General features: G+C 36.6%; 2 protein-coding genes across 3 annotated transcripts; both read left to right on the top strand.

The window, feature by feature from the left end:
* The first annotated feature begins 716 nt into the window (after nucleotides 1–716).
* NUP155 (nucleoporin 155) lies at nucleotides 717–10,545 on the top strand. Its single transcript, XM_021965413.2, has 13 exons — nucleotides 717–1,067; nucleotides 1,686–1,855; nucleotides 3,253–3,379; nucleotides 4,325–4,587; nucleotides 4,745–6,392; nucleotides 6,494–6,706; nucleotides 6,851–7,098; nucleotides 7,198–7,612; nucleotides 7,820–8,025; nucleotides 8,585–8,942; nucleotides 9,070–9,288; nucleotides 9,462–9,790; nucleotides 10,322–10,545. The coding sequence occupies exons 1-13, from the start codon at nucleotides 909–911 to the stop codon at nucleotides 10,437–10,439; spliced, it is 4,473 nt and encodes a 1,490-aa protein (XP_021821105.2). The 5' UTR covers nucleotides 717–908; the 3' UTR covers nucleotides 10,440–10,545.
* A 1,495-nt stretch (nucleotides 10,546–12,040) lies between these two features.
* On the top strand, nucleotides 12,041–19,875 carry LOC110762724 (ARM repeat superfamily protein). 2 transcript variants are annotated; one of them, XM_021965397.2, is made up of 20 exons: nucleotides 12,041–12,502; nucleotides 12,601–12,714; nucleotides 12,865–12,930; nucleotides 13,900–13,989; nucleotides 14,082–14,201; nucleotides 14,329–14,360; nucleotides 14,454–14,596; nucleotides 14,690–14,784; nucleotides 15,003–15,089; nucleotides 15,211–15,318; nucleotides 15,474–15,565; nucleotides 15,761–15,842; nucleotides 16,115–16,180; nucleotides 16,715–16,830; nucleotides 16,968–17,088; nucleotides 17,365–17,526; nucleotides 17,632–17,760; nucleotides 18,116–18,184; nucleotides 18,720–19,019; nucleotides 19,312–19,875. In XM_021965397.2, exons 1-20 carry the CDS (start codon nucleotides 12,413–12,415, stop codon nucleotides 19,408–19,410), a joined length of 2,181 nt encoding a protein of 726 aa, XP_021821089.1. In that variant the 5' UTR covers nucleotides 12,041–12,412; the 3' UTR covers nucleotides 19,411–19,875. The 2 variants fall into 2 exon arrangements, with proteins under 2 accessions (XP_021821089.1, XP_021821090.1); XM_021965398.2 differs by having other exon boundaries at nucleotides 12,044–12,502; nucleotides 14,332–14,360.
* Nucleotides 19,876–25,948: the final 6,073 nt, after the last annotated feature.

Genomic DNA, 25,948 nt, shown 5'->3' with positions numbered 1-25,948 from the left:
TTTGGCTTGGTTTGATTTGATTTTTTTGACCAAGAAAAATCCAAACAGTTTAAAAACCAAATGAGGTTGTATATTATTTGGGTTGGTTTAATTTTTAGCTTTTGTAAATTAGCCTAAACTGAACCGGATCATCTACTTGTATACTTATTTATATTTAATTTTACATGTGTAGTCCTCTAATTAGAAAATAACCATATATGAATGTTGAATTGTAGCTATATTAGTTATTGAATTTTGAAGTTTTATGACATGTTGAGTTTTAGGATGGTTTGATATACTAGAAAATGAAAAAAGTATGTAGCAAGTTGTGATTTTTGTTGTTGTAATTGGTTTAACAATATTGAAAAAATGCAAAAGGAAAGATAATTGGACTTAGGCCTAAACCAACTAAACCAAGCTGTTATATGCCTATTGTAATTGATTCGACTGCGATCTTGAAGTGAAACCAATTCAATACGGACCGTGCCCACTCCTAGTAAAACCTAAAGTATCCATGTATTTTGTCAATGAAAATCTTGCTATTTTTATTGGTAGTCTTTTTTTTTTATATTTTTTTTGGCCGTCTTAAAAACAAATAAATCCTTTAATCCAAAAAATAAAATTAAATAAATAAATCCTAGTTCAACACGGACGAACCGAGCCGTTCAATGAACCGGCCCCTCCGGTTTTTTCAAAAGTAGCTTAATTTGCCCGCCACAAACAAAGCCTCCCCAAAACCCTATAATACAAATCTCTCTACTCCAACACTCTCTACCTTAGCGGTGTGAATAGTGCTCTCCAATTCAAGACTTGCCCTGTTTGGTTTCTACAAAGAGAGGGAAAACCGACTTCCGGCTCCAATTCAATCTTGCAGGCAGTACTTCAATTTTTGCAATTTTCTTGTTCATAGGTCTAGGGTTTCCAACGGCATGTCTTGGGAGGATGAAATCGTTATGCGCGATGTCACCAATGCGGGCCTCGTCGTGAGTGACCGCATTGGCCGAGAAGTCGCGTCTCAGCTTGATCTTGAAGAAGCCCTAGAAGCTTCCAGATACGCAAGTCACCCCTATTCTACTCATCCCAGAGAGGTAATTTCCATGTTTGTGCGAATTAAAAGCTACGATTTTTGTGGTATAAGTGAAAAATATAAGGCTCAGACTGCAATGTGTTAGTTTTGGGATGATTGTTTCGCTTGGTAAGATTTTTGGCTTTGCTGCTATGTTATTCGCGTGGCTGTGTTTTTTTTTGTGGGATTGAGCATTCGGAGTTTACAGAAGTTCCAATCACAATTAGTATAACCTTGAATTGAATTATGGGCATTATCAGGGTACTACTGGGTAGAGATAAAACTTAATGCTTTTATAGTTATTTATTACACTTGATCTTCTGTTATTCAATGAGTTAAGTATCTCCTTCTTCCTAACATTACTTGATCTTAACATTAGTAATCTATTATGTTATTATTTTTTAAATATAATTTTGAGAAAAGTATTTTTCTGATGTATTACAGTTGTAAGGCTCATATATTAAACTTTTTTTAAAAAAGGCTATGATTATTTTCCGCTCATGTGCAGTGCCTTTTTCATGTTCTTGATGTTTGATAATCTGACATTGTGGTAGTATCATAGCTTTGTTTAGATATATTATATAACTTAAAATCAATTCTATTCTTCAAAGCTTCACGATGATGTTTAATTCCATTGCAGTGGCCGCCTTTGGTTGAGGTGGTGGATACTTGGGAGTTGCCTCGGGTACTTATTGAAAGATATAATGCAGCTGGTGGGGAAGGAAATTCATTATGTGGGATATTTCCCGAGATTCGTAGGGCATGGGCATCGGTAGATAATTCCTTGTTTCTCTGGCGTTTTGACAAGTGGTGAGTATATTGTCTTAGTTTGAAAGAAAAAGTTTATCTTATTCCAAGGTGTAGATCATAATTAAGCTTATGGATATTCTCACTTCATAGATACGACAATTGATATCTGTCAGTCAGTGACCTGCAAAACAATAGAGATGACAAGCTAAGTCAATAAGTTAAACATGAGGAGGACATACCTTGGTAGATACAACGTATATTTCATCTAACGATGATAATGATCATTCTGCTTGTGTGAGGGATCTCCTTCTTTAACATTATTTTCATAAATATGAAGTTCAAATGGATATAAACTTTATTTGACATGATTGAAAATTCAGTTAAAAGCTCTGAGCAACTGCTACGTATGTGCTCTCTAAGTGTTTGGGCTTTGGTAGGAGGTCAAAATGGATGAATGGAGAAAAGGGGGAAGAACAAAGGTGAAGGATGCATTTTCCTTTGTCTGGTTTGATGGATTGAGAAGGGGAGAGAGGTGAAGGGAGAGGTCATCCTTCCTAGACTAGAAAAACTTCTCCTTCCAATTGGATAGATTGCAGGAGGGAAAGAAGAGAATGTTTCTAAGCTACTTTTTTATCATTGTATGTAAGGAAGAATATAAGGGTTACTTGTAATAGCATACCTTTTACTCTCATTCCCTCTCTTTAACTCATTGCTCACTACTTAATATCTTACAAAGGGAGAGAAAAACCATTTCCTTCCCTTCCCTTATCCTCTCCTTTGTTTTTATGTCTCCTTCATTTATATTTTCCTTACCATAATAGTGTAAAGGTTCTAACTTTGCTTGGCCTTACTGAAATAAAGTTTGAGACTTGATGTACATTTATCATTTTAGTCTATTTTAGACTTCATTAACATAGTAAATTTCTGCCATGAGATCTTTGAGAGTAACTGTTAATAAGCTCTGATGGAGTTTACATCAAGACATGATATTCCGACCTCAGAAAATTACCTATAGATGATCCACGTTGTGTTTTTGCGCCATTACATATTGGTTTCAGTGTTTTGATGAGATTATTTCTAAAATTATTGTAGAATAGACGACACTTACCAACTAGATAAGTTTAGTTTGAATTCTGATGTATTATTATGAATGTTTATTGTATTCTTGTACATCTCTTAACTTTTTCTTCATGTGTGTTCATGCAACCATACGAATATAGTATCCATAAATGGACAGATACATACATATATATGAAAATGTGTCCAAATTGCTGTCCGATGTATGGCACATATGATACCTTATAAACAAATATAGGAAACCATTCACTATACCATACACAGGTAGGCAATTTGTTACATATTAATTAGTACCATATTTGTAGCTTTTTTACCATGGTTAATGGCTTTCGTCTCTACATGCTTTCCTTTGCCTCTCTGTAATATTCTTTCTTCATCAGGGATGGACAATGTCCTGAATATAGTGGGGAGGATCAAGCTATTTGTGCTGTTGGCCTTGCTAAATCTAAACCTGGTGTTTTTGTTGAAGCTATTCAGTATCTTTTGATTTTGGCAACACCTGTTGAGGTATTTAAGTTGGTCTTTATCTCATTTATATTCTTTTAATGTTGTGAGTTTGGAGTCATGTAGATACGGAGTAGTTCATTTCATGATTATACTCTTAAAGTTTTTCCTTTAAAGTTATATGTATATTTGTGAAATATGCCAAAGGAAGGGGCATAATTCAGCCGAGTGCACTGGTGGTATAAAAGGAGACCCCTTTATGAAGGAAATGAAGAAGGGGAAAATAAGAAAAGAAAAATTTCCCTTCAATAACATCTGGATCACCTAATATGACGAGCCAGTGATACCATGTTAAAATGAGGTGATATTTGCAATAGAAGATGAAGCAGGTTTTGAATAATATAAGCTTTTTTATATAATAAATAAGGAATAATCTGTAATCTTACTTATTAAGAGTTAAGAATCACATCTTTGATTGTTGGAGCTGTTGAATAAAGAAAACTTCCTGTTATCTTGGTTCAGCCAATCAAGTACAATAGTTGCTGTTTTAGAACTTTTTTTGTGTAGTGAGGACTGCTTAACATTGTGACCAGTGGGGTGCACCTTGCTTCAAATTATACTGAGATATATTTTTATAGGTTGGACTAAGACATTATTATCTAAATATAAGGATAGGGTCTTCCCTAAGAAACTTGGTGATTGCAGTTCGAGTCTTGGAAAAAAACTATCTGGTGACAGGGGCATGGCTGGGCAGAAGCCTCCAGTATTGGCTCTCTTTTCTCCAAAAGAATATTTAACTGGAAAATAGAATATTCAGTAACATAACTAGGTGCAAATTTCCGGTGTTCTGTATTTGCACTTCGTTGAATTTTGTTTGAGCTGTATCTTTTTATTTTTTAATACTCGCCCCTACGTTTTCTTTTAAGTTGGTTCTATCATGTAATTTTTAACACTTTATATTATCTTGGTTGAAGTTTGTAGTTCTTAATGGTCTTTGCCTTTTATCAGTTAATTCTTGTAGGAGTATGTTGCTCTGGAGGGGCTGATGGCACAGATCCATATGCAGAAGTCTCACTACAGCCATTGCCAGAATATACAGTACCATCTGATGGGATCACCATGACATGTATCACGTGTACTGACAAGGGTCGTATTTTCCTTGCTGGGCGTGATGGTCACATTTATGAGCTACATTATACTACTGGATCAGGCTGGCAAAAGCGTTGCCGAAAAGTTTGTCTGACTGCCGGTTTAGGAAGCGTTATTTCAAGGTTAAGGGAAAATCCTATTTATTTATTCTCCTTAATTTGCTTTCTTCAAAGTAATAATTTTGCTTGTGGATTTTCTAATTTTCACCTATAACATTGAATTTGAATATTCTTTTCCAAGGTAACGTATTAACATAAACATATCTTTGTTTTTTTTCAGATGGGTAGTACCAAATCTTTTTAAGTTTGGAGCTGTTGACCCCATCATTGAAATGGTTTTTGATAATGAAAGACACATCTTGTATGCACGAACTGAAGAAATGAAACTTCAGGTGTTTATTGTGGGGCAAAATGCTGATGGGCCATTGAAAAAAGTGGCAGAAGAAAGGAATCTGATAAATCAGAGGGATGCCCATTATGGGGGTAGACAATCAACTGGACCTAGAGGTCCAAATCGATCTACAAAGTCATCTATAGTCTGCATTTCACCCTTGTCTACCCTGGAATCTAAGTCTCTACACCTTGTTGCTGTTTTGTCCGATGGCAGAAGGATGTACCTTACCACTTCTCCATCTAGTGGAAATTTGGGTGGGTTCAATACCAACCATAAACCTAGCTGTTTAAAAGTTGTGACAACTAGGCCTTCTCCTCCACTAGGGGTTGGTGGTGGACTTGCCTTTGGAAGCATGTCTCTTGCCGGTAGACCTCAGAATGACGATCTCTCCCTAAAGGTTGAGGCAGCATATTATTCTGCTGGAACTCTTGTCCTTTCTGATTCATCTCCACCAACCATGGCTTCTCTTCTTCTTGTGAGCCGTGATTCAAGCACACAATCAGCTGGGTCAAGTACTTCGGGGACAAGTTCAAGGAGTTCTCGGGCATTACGGGAATCTGTATCTTCTTTACCAGTTGAAGGACGGATGCTTTTTGTAGCAGATGTTTTCCCCTCGCCTGATACTGCAACTACTGTACAGTCTCTGTATTCAGAAATTGAATATGGTGGTTATGAAGGCTCTGATGAGTCCTGTGAAAAGGTAACTGGAAAACTTTGGGCCAGAGGTGACCTTTCAATCCAACATATATTGCCAAGGAGACGAGTTGTTGTTTTCAGTACTATGGGCATGATGGAAATAGTTTTCAATAGGCCTGTGGACATTCTGAGGAGGTTGTTTGAGACTAACATCACCAGGTCAATCGTAGAAGAATTCTTCAATCGTTTTGGAGCTGGTGAGGCAGCTGCGATGTGTTTAATGCTAGCAGCTACGATAGTCCATTCAGAAACTCTTATAAGTAATGTTGTTTCTCAGAAGGCAGCTGAAGCTTTTGAGGACCCAAGACTTGTCGGAATGCCACAACTTGAGGGCAGCAATGCATTATCAAACACTAGAACAGCTGCTGGGGGATTCAGCATGGGGCAGGTTGTTCAGGAGGCTGAGCCTGTGTTTTCAGGTGCACATGAAGGGCTCTGTCTGTGTTCTGCAAGGTTGCTATTCCCCATATGGGAACTTCCTGTTGTGGTTGTAAAAGGTGATTTAGGTTCTGCAGATGCAATGTCAGAAAATGGGTTAGTTGTATGCCGGCTCTCTCTTGAGGCTATGCAAGTGCTTGAAAACAAAATTCGCTCTCTAGAGAAGTTTCTGAAGTCCAGAAGGAACCAAAGGAGGGGACTTTATGGCTGTGTTGCTGGTTTAGGAGATGTGACTGGTTCTATCCTTTATGGAATTGGTTCAGAATTAGGTGGTGGTGACCACAGCATGGTGAGAAACTTATTTGGTGCTTACTCACGGAACACTGAGTCTAATGATGGTGGTATGTCTAATAAAAGGCAGAGATTACCATATAGTCCCGCTGAATTGGCAGCCATGGAGGTAGTTTGCTTATTTCTATAGTGCAGAAAGGTGTTCATACTGTACTTTTTCATTTCTATTCCTCATTTTTGTTTTGTTTTTGTATTTTAAAAATTTGACAGGTGAGGGCAATGGAATGCATCAGGCAGTTGCTTCATAGATCCAGTGAAGCCCTGTTTCTGCTCCAGCTTCTTTCACAGCACCATGTAACACGTTTGGTTCAGGGGTTTGATGCTAATCTGCGACAGGCATTAGTTCAAATGACATTTCATCAGTTAGTTTGTTCCGAGGAGGGTGACCACCTCGCTACAAGGCTCATATCTGCTCTGATGGAGGTAATGCAATTTTAGTTTAACGTTGAGGAAGTTCACTTTTTAGAAATTTAGCAAACTTTCCCTTTTCCCCCTCACTTGTTTATCAGTTTTTTTATCTGACTTCAGTCTGAAATGTCATTATTTTCATGTCATTCATTGCTCCAGTATTATACTGGTCCTGATGGCAGGGGGGCAGTAAATGATATTAGTGGGAGATTACGGGAAGGCTGTCCAAGCTATTATAAGGAGTCTGATTACAAGTTTTTTCTGGCTGTGGAGTGTCTTGAGAGAGCTGCTGTAATTCCAGATCCTGAGGAGAAGGAGAATCTTGCTAGAGAGGCCTTCAATTTTTTGAGTAAAGTTCCAGAATCTGCTGATTTACGAACTGTCTGCAAACGATTTGAGGATTTAAGGTCAGTTTCTTATGGTTAAGCTCAGTGCTGTTTTGATTGGTTGTATTGCTTAGTGAGTTAGGTCGTTATGTGTAAAACCTAAAAATGAGTATGTTGCAGGTTTTATGAAGCCGTAGTTCGCTTGCCTTTACAAAAGGCACAGGCTCTTGACCCCGCAGGTGATGCTTTTAATGACCAAATTGATGCAGCAGTCCGACAGCATGCACGTGCTCAACGTGAACAGTGCTATGAGATTGTCATCAGTGCATTGCGTTCTCTAAAAGGTGAGCCTTCACAAAGGGAGTTTGGTTCTCCTCTTAGGCCTGCTGCTATGCGATCTGCCCTTGATCTGGTCTCTCGGAACAAATATATATCCCAGATTGTTCAGCTGGGCATCCAATCTCCTGACAGATTATTTCACGAGTACTTGTACCGTGCTATGATTGATTTGGGCCTTGAGAATGAGTTGCTGGAGTATGGAGGTCCTGATTTGGTGCCTTTCCTACAAAGTGCTGGCCGTGAACCTATACAAGAGGTGTTTTTTTTTTAATGTTATTTTGTTTTGGATCTGATATGATGAATTTCAATTGTCGAGATTCTCTTAGTATGCTTCAAAATATGATCAGACAAATGTTTTCAAAAAAGAGCTGGAACGTCTTCCATCTGGTCTTAAGCAATATCTTCACTCAGTGCTAATGCTTTCCCCTCTTTTGTTATCCTGATGTTTCTTCCATGTTTGTAGGTTCGGGCTGTTTCTGCGGTCACATCGGCCGCTTCTCCAATTAGTTACTCAGGAACAGCCATCCCATCCAATCAAGCCAAATATTCTGATCTGTTGGCACGATATTATGTCTTGAAGAGGCAGCATCTGCTTGCAGCTCATGTATTACTAAGACTGGCAGAGAGGCGTTCAACCGATTCTGGGGATGTTCCTACTCTAGATCAAAGGTTAGCATATATTCATTCAGTCTTCCTTAGTTCTTTGTGGAGTTTTGGGGGATCCTTTTTCCAACACCTTACCATGATTTTATTTTACCAGAAAATCTAGCTAAATAATTTGTGGGGTTTCTTTTTGTCTGGTATCTCTTCATGCTTGGGTTGGGATGTCTTTGACATTTTTATGAATTCCATTATCACTTACCAATATTCTAGTTTCATTTGGGAGTTTCTAGTGCCTCATTTAATAATCCTGACCACATACGATCTTTCTGTAGTAATGTCTATATTTACTGAATTCTATATTAATTTGACCACATGTAAACTAATTCTTATATAGATTTGATATCAATATCTGATTATAACATTCTTGGTTTGAGTCGCTTTATAAGAAATGCTTTCTAAAGTCAGGTTGACCTAAGGTTCCTCATCTACTCAAAAGGATTTTTGAACTTGTCGTCTTAAAAAATAAACCCAACCCATCCAAGGCTGGATATTAGTCAACTCTTGTCTGTAGAAAAAAAATTCCTGATCCCCTTCACTGGTAATAATGGGTTTTTATCAATTTCAGGTATCATTACCTAAGTAATGCAGTCCTACAGGCTAAAAATGCAAGTAACAGTGAAGGCCTGGTAGGTTCTACCAGAGGTGCGTATGATGATGGGTTGTTAGATTTGTTGGAAGGAAAACTTGCTGTCCTTCGTTTTCAGATAAAGATCAAGGAGGAACTTGAGGCTTCTGCTTCCAGGATAGAAGCTTTGCCTGGTGCATCTGAGCCTGTCCAAAGTGGAACTGTTCCAAATAGCACTTTGAGTGGTGATGCCAATCTTGCAAATATTGCACGAGAAAAGGCCAAAGAGCTATCATTAGATTTAAAGAGTATAACTCAGTTATACAATGAATATGCTCTTCCATTTGAACTTTGGGAGGTACTTGATTTTTCTTGCTTGCCAGTGATTGCTATTATTTCTCATTGAACCTTACCACAAAACAAAATTAGGGAAATTCTAGATTTTACTTATAACTGAATTTTTTCTTTTTCTCTGCTGCGCTCAGATGTGTCTAGAAATCCTATACTTTGCATACTATTCTGGTGATGCTGATAGTAGCGTTGTAAGAGATACTTGGGCCAGATTAATTGATCAAGCTCTTTCAAGGGGTGGCATTGCTGAAGCTTGTTCAGTATTGAAGAGAGTTGGTTCTCACATTTATCCTGGAGATGGAGCTGGTTTGCCCTTAGACACACTGTGTCTCCACCTCGAGAAAGCTGCACTGGTATATTGGAGACACACGCACACTACCTATATTGATAGTATATATATATATGCATATCTGCATGCGCATACACACACACACACACACGAATAAGCAGATTTAAAAATACTTAAAAACCGGAAGAAGAAATAAATTGTTACCTGATCAATTTATTTTATTTCATCTCTTTGTAGGAAAGACTGGAATCAGGGGTTGAATCTGTTGGAGATGAAGATGTGGCAAGGGCTCTTCTTGCTGCTTGCAAGGGTGCAATTGAGCCCGTATTGAACACTTATGACCAATTGTTGACGAGTGGTGCTATTTTGCCATCACCAAACCTTAGGTTACGCCTTCTACGATCAGTATTAGTTGTACTTCGAGAGTGGGCAATGTCTGTGTTTGCACAAAGAATGGGTACAAGTGCTACTGGAGCTTCTTTAATTCTAGGTGGAACATTTTCACTGGAGCAAACATCAGGGATTAACCAAGGGGTTCGAGATAAGATCTCAAGTGCAGCAAACAGGTGAGCTTATTTATTTGTTGTTCTTGTTTGCGACAAACAGCTTTCTTTATTTGCTTTATGTTCAATTTAATATTTACGTCTATAAAATACCTTATCCAATATGTAGATTTTGTACCTTTGCTGTTTTATAATCTTCTTTGTGCCAAGATCTAGGCTTAAAAAACTCTGGATCATTCTAGATGTTGCATGAATCCCTTTTGTGATGGATGAAATATACCCATATACAATCAAATATACCCTGTCATTTGTTTTCAAATGAATCAATAACGTGCAGGTGGTGATCAGTGTCTCACCACTTCCATTTAGTCATGTGGACAAGTCTAGGATTTCAAATGTGAACTGTGATGTGTATATATTTTCATGCTTTGTATGCACTAGGAGAAAAGAATTGGGGACCTCACAAGTTGATGGTTCCTCCCATACAACAAAAGAAATGCAGAAAAAATAATCCAATCTGAGCATTTCCTTCTCTAAACATTCTTAAGAGTTTGAGTGTATGATGATTTGTTCCTATTGAACTTGGAATTCCAGGTATATGACTGAGGTACGGAGGTTAGCCCTTCCACAGAGCCAGACTGAAGCTGTTTTCCATGGCTTTCGAGAACTCGAAGAGTCACTGATAAGTCCCTTTTCTTTTGATCGTTTTTGATCGTTTTTACTGTTCATCGTGCCATATATGGTGTTGTATGAAATTTTTCTTGTTACATATATAACATTTTCCAAAAAGAAAAAAATGTTATAATTTCATTATTGAATGCGTCGTGTAGTTTTGTGCAAAACACACTATTATTCAAAGGGAGTGTTGACTGGATTTATTTGGAAAAGGATGAGATAATAGGCTAGTTTCGTCTTTGTCTAGAGTAGTTGTAGCCAGCTCATCTTAAGTTGATCTGGGAACAATGTGTGATAATGGGCTTATCAGCATTGTTGCATTGTGCGTGAAATTCTCTAGTGAGCCTTATTAAGTCTCTTAGATGAGGCCCTATCTCTTAATCATTAGATCAAATTGGTTATCTGTTGGATCACATTGGTTAGTTTGATCCAACAGTTAAGAGATATGGCTTCACCTAAGGGCCTAAGGCCCTCACTATAGAGCAACTATGCATTGTGCTGCAGCAGCGACTTATGGACATTATGCTTGTGGCCTTGTATCAAAACTTTGTGCGAGCATCCATAGTGGTGGGATGTATTTTCGGGAGTGTAAAGCCACTTTTACATCCCCTTTACACCTCTGGGGGTTGTAAATGTGGTTTTTGCTCTAATGAGGAAGATGTAAATCTAAAGATAATTAATTTTGCTCACTTTTGTCTACCTTTTCTCATATAAGCCCCACCTGCAATGGATGTAAAAAAGGATGCACATGTGCATCTAAATTTGCATTTTACGGTTGTGATGCAAATTTACAATCGTTTACACCTCCCCATTGTAGGTGATTCCGATCACAAATAGTGTATATTTAACATACACTTCATTATACAACCCCCCATTAGAAATGCTCTAAAGGTGCTCGTTTCATCCAGCCACCAAGGAGCTAAATAGTCTTGGTCATTTTTATTTTTTTTATGGACTTGTTCATTTAATTTAAGATGAAAAATGTGAAACCTTTTTCCTTGGTTTCTTTTTTGTTTTTTTGGTTTGACAGCAATCGGCGTTTTAGAAAGAAAAAAAACTGTATAAATTGTATCACTGCTAAGATTAGATGACTTGTGATATGACAAAAAAAATAATACTAAGAATAGATGACCCCAAAAAGAAAAGACTACAGTCGGAATGCTATCTTAAGATTGATTTGAATAATAATTGCACGTAAATTTATGGGTCAGCTTATCTTAATGATTGAACTATTTCGATGAAAAGTATTGACAGATTTGGATTAGGTCAGTTGATTAGAATAATGTGTCCGTCTCCTCATTTTCCTTTATATTTTAGCACGAATAATGAAAATGAAAAACTAAAATTAAAATGATCATCAAACAAGATGTGACAATATTTTTGGGTCTAAGTTCAATTGAAATCTGATCTGACTACTCAAATCGTGGTTATGAATTATAACTTACAATCGAGAACATAACAGATCTAGATTAAGTCGTGGGGTTAGGCAGATTTAGAATAATTTTTTTTATTTTATGAACTAGTCCAGATACCAAATATAGACATTTTCAAACTGATCTGCAATTCTAAAATGTGAGGGTATATCCGTCTTTCCATAACAACCAGAATTCCAACCTCTGTTAGTAGCACCTTCCGAGATCGCTCAATAGTCAATACAGAGAGAGAGGACTGCCACGACTGAGACTAGAAAGCAAAGCACAGACAAGAGCCCAAATCAAATAAACAAAAAAAAAAGACATAAGAAGAGAAAAAGAAAAACGAAAAGGGAAGGAAAACTTCCGTAGAATTTGTGTTTACAGTTTTCTCAATTTCCGATTCATTCCCAATTTCTGCAGATCTGATTTTCCTATCGTGTCTTCAAATTCCCGAATTTTCAATTCCGACGAAAACCCTAGAGAAATGTTCCGATTGGAGCAGGAGAAGATCCGGAAACGAATTTGACATCCGAATTCATATTCTTTCAATCGGTGAATTCAATTACACCAGAAATTATAATTCCTAGGGTTTGACATGGCCGACGCTCTTTCAGTGATTCCCGCGTCTGTCCTCCGCAACCTCTCGGACAAGCTCTATGAAAAGCGCAAGAATGCCGCGCTTGAGGTCTTTCTTTCTTGCACCGATTCATTTTTGTTTCTAGTTTCGAGTGGTTGTAATTAGATCTTCAATTGAATTCTATATGTGTGGGCGTTTATGCATAGGTTGAGGGAATTGTGAAACAGCTCACAACGGCTGGGGATCACGATAAGATTACGGCGGTGATCAATTTGCTCACTACGGAATTCACTTATTCGCCACAAGCGAATCACCGGAAGGTATTGGTGTGAATGTTTGCCAGTGGGTTGCTTTATAAGTCATTTAATTTGGCAGACTAGTTGGAATTTTAATTTGCGTGGCTCTATTTTTCCATGTTGATTAAGTTTCTCTCTTCAAATGCGCGAATTTTGATTCTTTTTGTTGCATAGGGAGGATTGATAGGATTAGCTGCTGCAACAGTTGGTTTGACCAGTGAAGCGGCTCAACATCTTGAGGTAAGGCGTTATTTATTTATTTATTTAGAAATCAAGTTTTTGTATAAATCTTTAACGTATTGTGGCCAGGTTGGTTTGAATTTCGGTAGTTACGTGTGCAGTTAACCTTCATGAGGTAGTATATAGCAAGGGCTACAAATAGGATGCTTAGTTTTGCTTGTTAAAACTAGCACAATGTGCTAAGCTTTCACTCTAGATGACTAAAACACTGACCTTTTACCCAGAGTAATGTTGCTGTAGTTTGTTCCAATAGGTGGAAGTGAAGACTGATCTGATAAGATGTTAAAGTTTTTTATTTTCCTGGCGATGGAATTCCAACATATACATAATGTTTTATGGGCCCACTGTGTACGGTGTCTCGTTATCTGACACACAGGATTTGCAGTTAGTTTCCTTCCATGACTTTTTGCTTTGCAGATTGTACTTATGCCTTGGCTTGTAAACCAATATCAATCTTGGTTTTTTCTTAAATAAGTTTAAATGGCTTATGAAATCATCCTCTCTGATTTTATTTGGAGATCTAGGGCTAAATTTGTGGGAAGGTGATATTTAATTTTAAATTTACATAGGTTTTACTAAGGAAACATTCATGTAGTTACAAATGAGGCATTACATTGAGGGAGCAATTCGGTTCATAATTATGAAGTGAGTCATTTAGAAATATTTGTAACTTACGAATTAAATCATATTGGACATGTAAGAGATGCCAACACTTTATGCAATGTTGTAAACTTGTAATTCTCTTAAAAGTTCCCTTTGTGCATCCCTTAACTGAGTTGATTGCCAGCTTATGAGAATATAGAATGGTCCGTGTCAGCTATATTAAGCTGTCCATCTCGAAGTTTAGCTCCTTTCCTTCTGGAAAGTACTAGTTTTAAAGCTATTTATATACATTTCTGACTCAATTAAATGCTAAATTCTTCTTTATTGGTATTGAGTTTTTATTTTGCTTCTGATTTATCCTGCCAGCAAATTGTGCCTCCTGTGCTTAATTCCTTTTCTGACCAAGATAGCAGAGTTCGTTATTATGCTTGTGAAGCTCTATATAACATTGCAAAGGTGAGCAGATTAGGTGGCTGACTTATTAATTTATTATTCTGTTTCCCTGACTTGGGCTTGATATAATTTTGTTTTATTTTTCTGGTTCTCAGGTTGTAAGAGGAGATTTTATCATATTCTTTAATCAGATATTTGATGCCTTGTGTAAGCTTTCAGCAGACTCAGATGCTAATGTACAAAGTGCTGCTCATCTTTTAGATCGGCTTGTAAAGGTAATTTAACCTCCTTCCTCATCTACACAAAGGAAAATTGAAAGCAAGGGTCTTTGGTTTTTTTCAATTGATTGTCTTCAAGATAGACATTAATTTTTTCTATATTAATTCTTTTTATACACTGAAGCAGGATATTGTCACTGAAAGTGATCAATTCAGGTGCGTAATGTTCTTGATCTGGATTTGTGACTCTCAAGACATAATACAACACTTACATTTAATTTTGTTTGTCTGTTTCTTTCCCTTCTGCAGCATTGAAGAATTTATACCATTGTTGAGGGAGCGTATGAATGTCCTAAATCCCTATGTCCGCCAGTTTTTGGTTGGATGGATCACTGTCTTAGACAGTGTTCCAGATATTGATATGCTGGGATTTCTTCCTGATTTTCTTGATGGTAATTGTTTTTCATAGTAAAAATTATATGCTTCTTCATTTCAAATCTTTTCTGGTAATTGGATATGAACTTACAGTTTGCTTATAAATACAGGCTTGTTTAATATGTTAAGTGATTCAAGCCATGAGATAAGACAACAAGCTGATTCCGCACTTTCAGAGTTTCTCCAAGAGATCAAGAACTCCCCAGTAAGACTTCTAACTGTTAATCCACCAATCCTGCAATAATGTCTGTAGTACGTGTTTTTTTGTTACTTTTGGAGACCTGTGCCCCCCCGCGCCCCTACCCAATGTATACACACACACACGCACACACATATAGCCAGCTTCCCCCCTTTTTCTGAATCTAAAAACTATATATCTTGTTCATTTGTAATTTTCTGACTCGAGCAGTGCTACTCTTCAAGTCTGTAGATTATGGTCGCATGGCCGAAATACTGGTACAGAGGGCTGCTTCACCAGATGAATTTACTCGGTTAACAGCTATCACATGGGTATTTTCTGCCTACTCGTTGCTATCATTGTCATAGGGTTTGTATGGATGCTGTTCTCGATATTCTCATAAAAGCAATGCTTTTCTTGATAGTCTTTTGCATGTGCTTCTTTGCTATGCAGATAAATGAGTTCGTAAAGCTTGGTGGGGACCAGCTTGTTCCCTATTATGCTGATATTCTGGGAGCGATTTTACCCTGCATATCTGATAAAGAAGAGAAAATTAGAGTGGTTGGTTAAATTTCCTCCCTCTTCTCCTTTTTTCTTCTTCTTATTTTTGGTTTGGGGGTTTGGGGAGGGGCGGAGTGGTTGTGTTTGTCTGATTTCATTGCTTCTGGGAGTTACTTTCACTGAATTCTTTTATTTTTCTTTCCCGTCACCTAAAGGTTGCTCGTGAAACCAATGAAGAGCTTCGTGCCATTAAGGCTGATCCAGCTGAAGGATTTGATGTTGGAGCAATCCTCTCTATTGCAAGGAGGTGTAGTTTTTCTAACCAAAACAACCTAGGGTGATATGTTATTAGAATATGCCCTTTTATTTCATGGGTATATATAGTACGTCTGCATGTTGTGGAGCTATTAGAAATGTCCATTCTTAAGTTGCGTTTTTTATCCTTATGCTCTGTTGTTATGCTGGAGGATTTGTGGTGATTTGGGAAATTTTTTCTGATCAGGCAATTATCTAGTGAATGGGAGGCTACTAGAATCGAAGCATTGCACTGGATTTCAAACCTTCTAAACAGACATCGTGCTAAGGTAATTGGGCACTTTTCTAATTGCACGCACTTCTAGTTGTATGATTTTGAACCTAGTGTAATGTTTATTCAGGGGAGTTCCATATTGAACTTTTTTCGAAATTAAACTGGATAACTTATGCCTCTGTGTAAATTGTAATATAAAATTTCTATTACCGAATCACAACCTGGTTAATAGTTCTTAGTTCATTGCTAGTTATATATCGAGTTACTGTTTGTCTGGGCCTGTATTTTTTGTCATAAATATTTAATTTTAATTTTTACATGAAACAGGTTTTAACTTTTCTGAACGACATATTTGACACCCTTTTGGAAGCACTTTCAGATCCTTCTGATCAGGTAATCCTTTTATTCTGATGGATCTTTTTCTTTTATTGTTTGAAGATGTATTTTCTAAATCTTTATTTGGTTGCTTGAGTTTGAATGGTGATTATTTTTTATTTTTTGTGTTATTGTCAACCGTCAATATTTCCATGGCTGTCCGTATTTTCTCAGTTATTTTGTTCAAATTATGATTCACATGGATCTTTCGATCTGTTGATTGACTACTGGTTGAGGTTCTCAAAGGAAAAAAGATGATTGAAAAACAGTACTGCTGAGAGAAAGCTACTCTAAAACTTATATCGCCAATAGTGATTGGTTACCAAGGGTTGAGAGAGTTAGCCCTGGCGGATTTCGTTCAGGGTTTAGGGTTAGCCCTACCAGATATCCTCTGTAGTTATCCATTGTGGGCTGCCCCCTAGTATGCCAGAATGTAGCTTATTTATTACTTTATGATGTCCAGAAGCATGCATAATGAAAACCTAATTGCACAGACATATTGAACAGCATTTATGTGGGTATCTAATGTTGCGAGTCTGGATTTATGTCCAGGTGGTTCTCCTGGTCCTTGAAGTTCATGCATGCATAGCACAAGATCCACAACACTTTCGCCAGCTTGTCGTGTTCCTCGTGCATAATTTCCGTGTAGATAACTCTCTTCTAGAGAAGTGAGTCTCTCTCTCTCTCTCTCTCCCCTCCTCCTCCTCCTCCTCCTCCTGGTCCTTTAGCTAGTATTTTCAATTGTATGTATGATAATGTGTTTTTTATTTTGACTCTGCCCTTTCTTTTCATTCTTTTCCCCAAGGCGTGGTGCTTTGATAATTCGGCGACTTTGTGTGCTTTTAGATGCTGAAAGGGTATACCGAGAACTGTCTACTATACTAGAAGGAGAGTCAGACCTGGATTTTGCATCTATTATGGTTCAGGTTGTTATTTATCGCACAACATAAAGTAACATGCGCACAAGTAACCATATAATGAAGCAATTATTTGCATGTGATATGATTTGTAATTGAAATGCTTTTATACATCCTAGTGGCTAGAATTAAAACAGTTTATTATGACTGAGGCATTAAAAAGACCAATTTTTATAAAATGATTTAATTTAATTTTATGGTCGTATGCTTTATTCAACAGTTCCTTCTTATGTGTTCTTTTCAGCATAATCTTTATTTATCCCTGTGTTCCTTTTCCTTGTTCAGGCTTTGAACTTGATTTTACTTACATCCTCTGAGCTGTCTGAGCTTCGAGATCTTTTGAAACATTCACTTGTAAATCCTTCTGGGAAAGACTTGTTTGTTTCTTTATATGCTTCTTGGTGCCACTCACCCATGGCAATTATAAGCCTCTGCTTATTAGCTCAGGTGAGGTTCTAGAGCTTTGTCACCCATGGTTACCCCTTTCATTTAAAAATCTCTGTTTGCATGTGAACATTTGTTCTGTTTTCATGAACATGTTTTTATTGACAGACATATCAGCATGCGAGTACTGTGGTTCAGTCTCTGGTGGAGGAAGATATTAATGTGAAATTTTTGGTCCAGTTGGATAAATTGATTCGGTTACTAGAAACTCCGATCTTCGCATATCTTAGATTACAGGTGCAGTATTGAAATGTATTTCTTATATCATTGCCATATTTTCAACCTTTGTTCTGCACTGAAAAGTACTACATTAGCTGCTCTCTCTCTCTTTCTCTCTCTCAAGGAGTGGCCTCTCACGCTTCTCAAAGTCAGCTTTATGAATTGGAGTATAAGGAGAGAAAAGGAGCTAGCCATTTTGGTTATGCTTAAATGTTTCATGTCAAGTTTATCATTTGGCAAAATAAGAAAAAATGTTTTATTGCAAGTTTTGTACAGAATGCCTGTTTGCTTTTTACCATTTTGTGTTTTCTGCATTGCTTTCTCAAATTGAGATCTAATGTTGAGTGACTGAGCTGTCTTTTGGTTCTTGCAGCTTCTTGAACCTGGAAGACATGTATGGTTGTTAAAAGCCTTATATGGTCTTCTGATGTTGCTTCCCCAGGTATAAACTAAGAATTCTTCATTTTCCTTCTTCTTCCTTTATACGACTGCAAGCGTGATGTTGTCTTAAATCCCTTATTTATAACTTTTGCTTCCTCTATATTAGGAAGTCAGAAGTAAAAGTGTAGTGTTCTTTTTCCAATAAATAGAAGATAGTGTTGTTTGCTTATCTTGGTTATCATGTAGTTCAAAGATCCTTGTTTTAGCTTTTGTTTTTCTTCTGAACCCTCTTTGGAAACTATTTAAGGATGAACCTTTCAGTAAGTTCTTGTTCTGAAATCTTTCCTGGTGGTGGCAAATGATAGTATTAAATGTTAAAAATACTATTAAGCATTAATCATTAATCATCAATCATTGAGATCAGACCTTAAATTTATCTTGAAACTACTTCAAACTGTGCCTCATGAGAGTTCTGGTTCTTGTGATTAGTAGCAATCGTCCAAACTCTGCCTTATGAGAGTTCTGTTTTTTGTGATTAGTAGCAATCATCTTGGTATTTGTAATGTGTATAAGCTTCATTTGATTCTTGATTGCAGCAAAGTGCCGCCTTTAAAATCCTACGGACTCGTTTGAAAACTGTACCTTCGTACTCATTTAATGGTGAGCAACTCAGGCGAACTTCTTCGGGGAATCCCTATCAAATCCTACATCACATGCCAGGTGGCTCACAGATAACTGAAGATGGCGACATAAACCAGGACAGTATGAATTCACATAATGGAATCAACTTTGCTTCAAGACTACAGCAGTTTGAGCAAATGCAGCGACAGCATCGTCAGCATGTGAAAGTGCAGGCACAATCACTCAGAAATTCGACATCTTCTTCAACACCAAAGGTTTGTTGAGTTTCTTCCTTGGGATATTAACATTGCTGTTGAGATTTAGTGGCATCTTGATAAGTGTGTTTTTGGAAAATGTATGTGGGAGCTCTATTGGCAGGCACCTACTGCGAACATTTTCAGATAGCCTGTTCTTACTTTCCTTTTTCTTATTAAACTACAACTTATTATAGTTATATGGTGTCATACAGTCATACTTGCTATGTAATGGTTTGATTTTCTCCCATATTGCACCTCTAAAGCTGCGACTTGTGTGTTGGAATTACGTTGTTTCTTGGTGTATATGCAGGATGTGCAAAGACCTGAAGAACTCAGCAGAACTTCTTCATCAGATGTGAATAGGCCTCCTTCGAGATCTAGGAGGGCGACAGGGCAGTTACAATTATAATGTTATTGCTTCTGGACCCTGGCTGAGGGTAATATGTATTCATCTCAGCAAAGCATAGGAAGGAGCGGTGGATGGGATCTGGTTGGTATAGTTTGTAAAATTGTATATCGTAGTAGTTTGTTGTTAAACTCATGCAGGTTGGTTGGGATGGTGAAAATTGGGTTTTGAATTGAGATGAGCAGCTCATTTATCGCGAGCTATTCTTTTGACTTGTGTAAGAAGAGGGATGTGCCCATGTGGTTCTGTTATTTTTTATTGAAAACCATGTGGGGAGGAGAGGGTAGAGGGAGATATTTCATTTAGAAAGATGGCAGTGTGTTTTCTTGAGATGTATCTGTTACAGTTACAGCAGTCTTATAAAGTTAGTCGAGCTACTTCGTCTTCATGTACACCTTGATCCTGATCCTCAAAAATGGGGAAAAAAAAAAAAAAAAAGGGAAAAGAAAGTTTATTTGTAGTTATTAATTGATTTGCTTGTGTTTTCACCCAACACGGTTCTTTAAATCCTTTCATTCATTTGTGTACTGCTGATGATTTCTCTTTCTGTTTTTAACTCTTTTTGGGTGAATGATAAAAGGGGGTGAGACACCCCAAAAACAAACGTGATTTTAAAATAAATCAAGTCTATCAATCAATTATTGTTTCTTATCAATTCTCATTTTAAGAGGTCCAAAAATAAAATGAGAGATTCATTATTATACTCAATATAGGAGCCCTAATTATAAAAGAATTTTATATGAAATAGACTTTAGAAACACATTTAAAGTTCATTTACAGCATAATAAAAAGGCCTTTAACTTCTTTTAAATTATAAAATTGCCATTGATTTTTTAAAATAAACTCAACTCTAAAATCTCATAAAAAAAACCCAAAAATATTAGGCATCAAAGTAATTTAATAATTGATCCCAGGCGCTTGCGAATAGAGCAGACTTTGTTGGGAGAGGTCCCCGCTTTGCGCCCAACAGTACCTCAAGGGTTAGTCCCCGCAATCGCGCGGGGGATACCTTGGTTTTCACAAAAAAAAAAAAGTAATTTAATAATTAAAATTAAATTCAATAAGGCCAGCTGTCATTTTTTGAGTGTTTTTTTGGGTTTGTTTATTAAAATTAAATGGTGTGAGATTTATTTATAATTTTAGTGCTAAGAATGGGTATATGACTAAATATCTCTAATAAAATCCCAACCAAATATCACTCTCAGAATATTATATGTAATTCAGGAATGCTTCTTACTTTAAACATAAGAGTCCAAAATCAATTTTGGATTGAATACTTGGGTTGGGCAAAATCCAAAATCAGAGCTGTAACCTAATGAGATGAGATTTCATCAAGCTTTTTATTCAGATACAGGAGATCCAAGTCAGCGGGTAGTAAGACAAGATCAAAATGGAGAAACAGAGAGATCAAAGCAACTAACTCATAAAGGAAATGCAACAGGCGGCAAGTGGATTGATCGATTGTTTGATTTACTTACCAAACCTCCTCTCCAGTTTTCGCTGTCTGCCAAATGTGAGAAACCCAAGAGCTAAGCGAGGCCGGCGTATGCAGAGGTGCTGCCCATGGGTCTGTTGGATTCTTATTCATATCCAAAGTCAAATAAACTTTTAAGGATTTGAAGGATTTGATTATTCTCGAAAGCCAAAAACGAAATTAGCTTAGATATTATTTAAAATGTGAAGGATTTGACTACATGGCAAATACCGCCACAATTATTTTACATAACAGCAGCAGCCCATCAATTATGGACAACTCTACTCTTACTTGGACATCTAAAGAAGGCATTAAAATAGTCCTACGTAGGGGTAGCTTCCTTCCTTGAACAAATTACTTGATAATAAAGTTGGAGTGTTGTTATTTCCACCCACCTGTCCTATTTTCTCACCCATTTTATCTTCAAAATTTTAAAGACAAGTTTACCTTTTGTAAAATGACTATTTACCCCTTTCTCTTTGAAACAGAATATTTCATAAGGCCAACGCCATTTCCATTTCACTCAACGCCAACTGCGTTTTCCTCGAATTTGAAAAACATGGGGTACAAAATAGACGAAATGGGAATGAATTCTTTTCCAGCAAAGCTTTTTTTTAACTTCTTCCAATTGGTTGCCTTTCTATGCACTCTTCTTTCACTCCAATTTCTATCTAATTCCAATTATCACTTCTATGAAACCTTACACAGAGAGGATTGTTTTCCATAGGGACGAGGGGTGGCTTTGGGGAGGTGGGGTTGCCGTAAAAAGGATTGTAAGCATGGGCTTCTGTGATATACACTTTGTAAGTTTCTTTCAGTTTTCAAAGTTCTCTAAGAGTTTGTAGACCTGAGGCAACTACAATAGTTGTGAGTGAGAGTGGAGTGTGAGTGTCCTGCGTGACATTGCTTGCTTTCACTGAACTAAGATTTCTGTAAGTTCTTACTTTGTTTTCAAAGGTTCCACAGTTAATAATATTTCCAATTAATATTATTTTCTGTGTTTATTTTATAGTCCTTCAAATTCTAATTTATGTTAGTCCAATTATTTTCATTAATCTATATTCTTTATTTAATTAAACTTAGTGCCCTCATAATTTTTTATTTGTATAATTTATTCACCTATGTTAATTTTCTTTTAAGTTTATGATTAATTTATTAATTTCAATTTGCATTTATTCATTAATTTATTCATTACTTCTCTATTTTTTATTTTTTAATTGCTCAAGTCATCTTCCAAGTCAACTATTTAGTCATACTCTCCATTCTCTTCCGTAGCTAACAATTCCATTTCTTCTTCCATGTCTTCAAAGTCTTCAAATTATTAAATACACAAACCAACTCTTAAAGTCAAGCTTCCATTTATAACTAGTTAAAAATCCTTTTATTCTAGTTCTTCTAGAGTATAGGTCCTAGTCCCCTTCTGGTATTAGAGCCGTAAGAGTTGAAAGAGTTGAGTCTAAGTCTGCTACTCATATCGCCCAAGTGGCTGATTTAAGTTTTCTGAGTTAGCAAGTCTCCCAAGTTTCTTTTAATTTAGTCAGTCTCCAAAGTTTCTTCCAAGCCTACTCCTAGTTATCTAATTCCTTAGGTTCCCCTCTCTCAAAAGTCCGTAAGGTGAGACCTTTTTACCAAACAGTAAGTCCCAGGTAGAGGCATGAGCGGTTAGGCACGAGAAGGTGAGAGAGAGAGTAGCCCATAGGTTCTTAGGTACCTTAGAGTCAGTCTTAGGAGTTACCCAAGAGTCTTTCTATTTTGGAAGTCATGTAAGAGTCTTTCTAATTTAGTCAATTTAAATTTTTCACGTAAGCAAAATGAGTCGTTTATTTAGAACCAATTCAATTAATTCTTCTAGTTCTAGAACCAGTTTAGGCCCAGTTCCAGATATAGTTAATGATGAAGTTTTAGAATTTGAGTCTTCTAGTTCAGAATTACATTGTAATGATTGGAATATACCCAAAGTCCCTAATAAAGAAATTTATAAGCAAAAATGGTCAATTAATGCATTTAAGCAAACTACGCATATTAAGACAGTAGAACAAGTTTATGCCTTAGGAAAAGAACATGAAACATGCCAATTAATTAATCTTGATGCAATTAAGAAACATAGGCAAGAAGGCAATAATTTTCTACATATAGGATTAGTTCAAGTCGCTGTTAAGCCCTTAACTAAATTAGGACTTAAGTCTGCAATTTTATTAAGTTTAAGAGATGCTAGATTTAAAGATTTTGAAGAAGGAGTTTTAGGAATAATTGAGTCAAGTCTATGTCATGGTCCAGTACATTTTGATTGTTATCCAGATTTTACTGTAAGCCTTAGTGATCCGCATATTTTGAAAGTTTTAACTTTAACTATTAAAACACACGGTTATAATGTTTTACCAGGTACCCAACCTTTAGCTTTAATTTATAGAATTTATTACAAAGTCACAGGCACCAATATCAATTTCCAAGCTCTAAGCAAAAGCCCAAAAAATCAAACGCTTTTAATTCAGAGTCATACCCAAAATGCTAATATTACAGTTCCCAAAATGATTAGGTGGTCAGATGTCAATTTACCTAAAGAATGGTTTTTAACCACTGAATGCCCCCCTAAGCCAGTTCAACGTAGTTTAAATGATTTAGATTATATTCAGCCTTATTTAGATGGTACGGTTAAAATCAGTTTTGATAGGCCAGTTAAATCCACAGTTCAATTAGAACAGTTACCTACGCCTAGTCAATCTTTTAAGTTTCCTGCTAGACATTCATCCGCAGAGTCATCTTCAATTACAGAAAGAGATTTAGAAGCCGACAAAGCTTTAATAGATTTTAAAATTAATGAATTAAGAAAGGCCAAGCAAGTAGTTCAACCAAGCTACAAAGCCCCTACTGCACCTCCTGAGCCAATACAGCCTACGTCACCTACTAGGTCAGATGCCCAAGATTCTACTTTTGATGTTTATAATTGTGATGCCCAATTAAGAGTCCTTAATAAGCCATTTAAAATTCATTGGTCCAAATTAGATGTCCATTTCCAAGCCCCTGAAAATGCCGAAAGAAAAGCCAAGTATCATGACGCTTTCCCTCAAGCTCAAAGAAAAGAAATTTTCAATGAGTGGAAAGATTATCTAAAAACAACTAGGTCTGAGTCACCTTATCTAGATTATGTAGAAGCCAAATATCTAAGTCAAAACTTAGTTACATTAACCCAGGAAAAATGGGAAAAAGCCGATAATACTAAAGTTGTCAGTACTCACCCCCCAGTTGAAGCCATAGTAATCAATCATAGAAATGCCAAAATTACTACAAGCCCTTACAAAGTTGTTGAGTCAAAAGATGAACCAGTCAAAAAGGTCATAGAACAAAATAATTATGCCAACACAAGCCTAATAGTAATAGGTAAGCAACTAGATAAGATAGAAACAAAAGTCGATAAGTTAGTTCCACAGGAAGTTACTCTTAAGCCTAGAAAAGAAAAGCCTTTAGTCCACTTTGAGTTAAAACCAGAATCTGCCCTAAAAGTCAGTCCAACAATGCGTAAAATAGAAGAAATGTTTCAAGAATTAACCCCAGTTAAACCCAAGCCCAATAAAGACAAAGATAAAGGAAAAGAAGAAGAAACCTCAATTAAAGTTTTAAGTCTCGATGTTAATTCTGATAGTGAGTCAATTATGTCTTTAGAATCAAGCCAAAGTCTAGAGTCAGAAACTAGTAATATTTCTAAAATAGAAAAAGCCTTTAGCAATCTCCAAGTTAACCAAGATGCCCAGAGTCTTAAAGTCAGTCGTTTAACAGGCAAAGTTAATCCTACAAGTCTGACCAAGAATTGGTATCCTAAGCCTACGCCTCCAGATGTCCAGTTTGAAGAAAGAACCCAAAGCCAATTTTCAGTGTCTTCCGATAAGCTTTACGAATGGAATATAGATGGTTTATCCGAACAAGAAATACTTAATAAATTACAACATATGTCTATGGTAGCCAATAGTTATGCCATTAATCATCAGCTAAGACAGTCAGAAATAGTTTCCCTTTTAGAAACAGGTTTTACAGGAACACTTCGTTTCTGGTGGGATAAACATCTCACAGAAGCCGCCAAGCTTACAATAATTCATGCCTTTAAAACAGATGAAAATAATTACCCTATTTTAGATGAAAGAGTAGGAACAAGCATAGAAGACGGAGTCAATGTCCTTTTATATACAATAATTGCGCATTTCATAGGAACGCCCAGTAGTACAACGGCCAGAATACATGATCAATTAAGTAATTTACGATGCCCTAAGCTAAATGATTTTAGATGGTATAAAGATGTTTTCATTTCCAGAGTGATGCTTAGAGATGACAGTAATCAAGCCTTTTGGAAAGAAAAGTTTATTAACGGTCTTCCTAATTTATTTGCCCATAAGATTAGAACAGTCTTAAGCAATGAGTCAGGTCAGATTAATTACGATGAATTAACATATGGTAATATAATTAGTACAATTAATCAAGTCGGTATGAAAATGTGTGTAGATTTAAAAATAGGAAAATCAATCCAGGCCGATAGTAAAAATTGCAAGTATGAACTAGGTAATTTTTGTGAACAATATGGTCTAGCACCGTTCCCGCCGTCTAGACAAGTCAAAAGAAGCCATGATAGACGCTTTAGTAAAAGACGCCATTATTCTCGTAGACAAAATTATTTCAAAGATAATAATGATGAGTTTTATAGTAAAAGAAGATTTACCCCTAGGAAAAGTAAATGGTCAAAAGGTTATTCGAAAGGTTTTAGGAAAAGCCCCCGACAAGGGAAAAAGAATTACCCTAGAAAAAGCACAGATAAGAGCAAAGTCATATGTTACAAATGCAAAAAGCAAGGTCATTACGCTAATGAGTGTAAGGTAAAAGAAGCAATTAAGCAGTTAAAGTTAGCATCCGAGGAAGAAGCCAAATTAATTAAAGTCCTAGAATTAGCCAACACTGAGTCAGATCCTATGCCTTCAGAAAGTTCACATGCCTATAGTTCAGACAGTTCCCAGTCTAGTGAGCCAGAAGTCCAATTAGGTTGTAAAGATAAATGTTGCAGAATTTTAAATAAATCAATTTGTG

Source organism: Prunus avium, chromosome 1 (assembly GCF_965620075.1).
Source record: "Prunus avium chromosome 1, drPruAviu1.hap1.1, whole genome shotgun sequence".
NCBI classification, from domain to species: domain Eukaryota; kingdom Viridiplantae; phylum Streptophyta; class Magnoliopsida; order Rosales; family Rosaceae; genus Prunus; species Prunus avium.
This window is presented reverse-complemented; position numbering and strand designations above follow the sequence as displayed.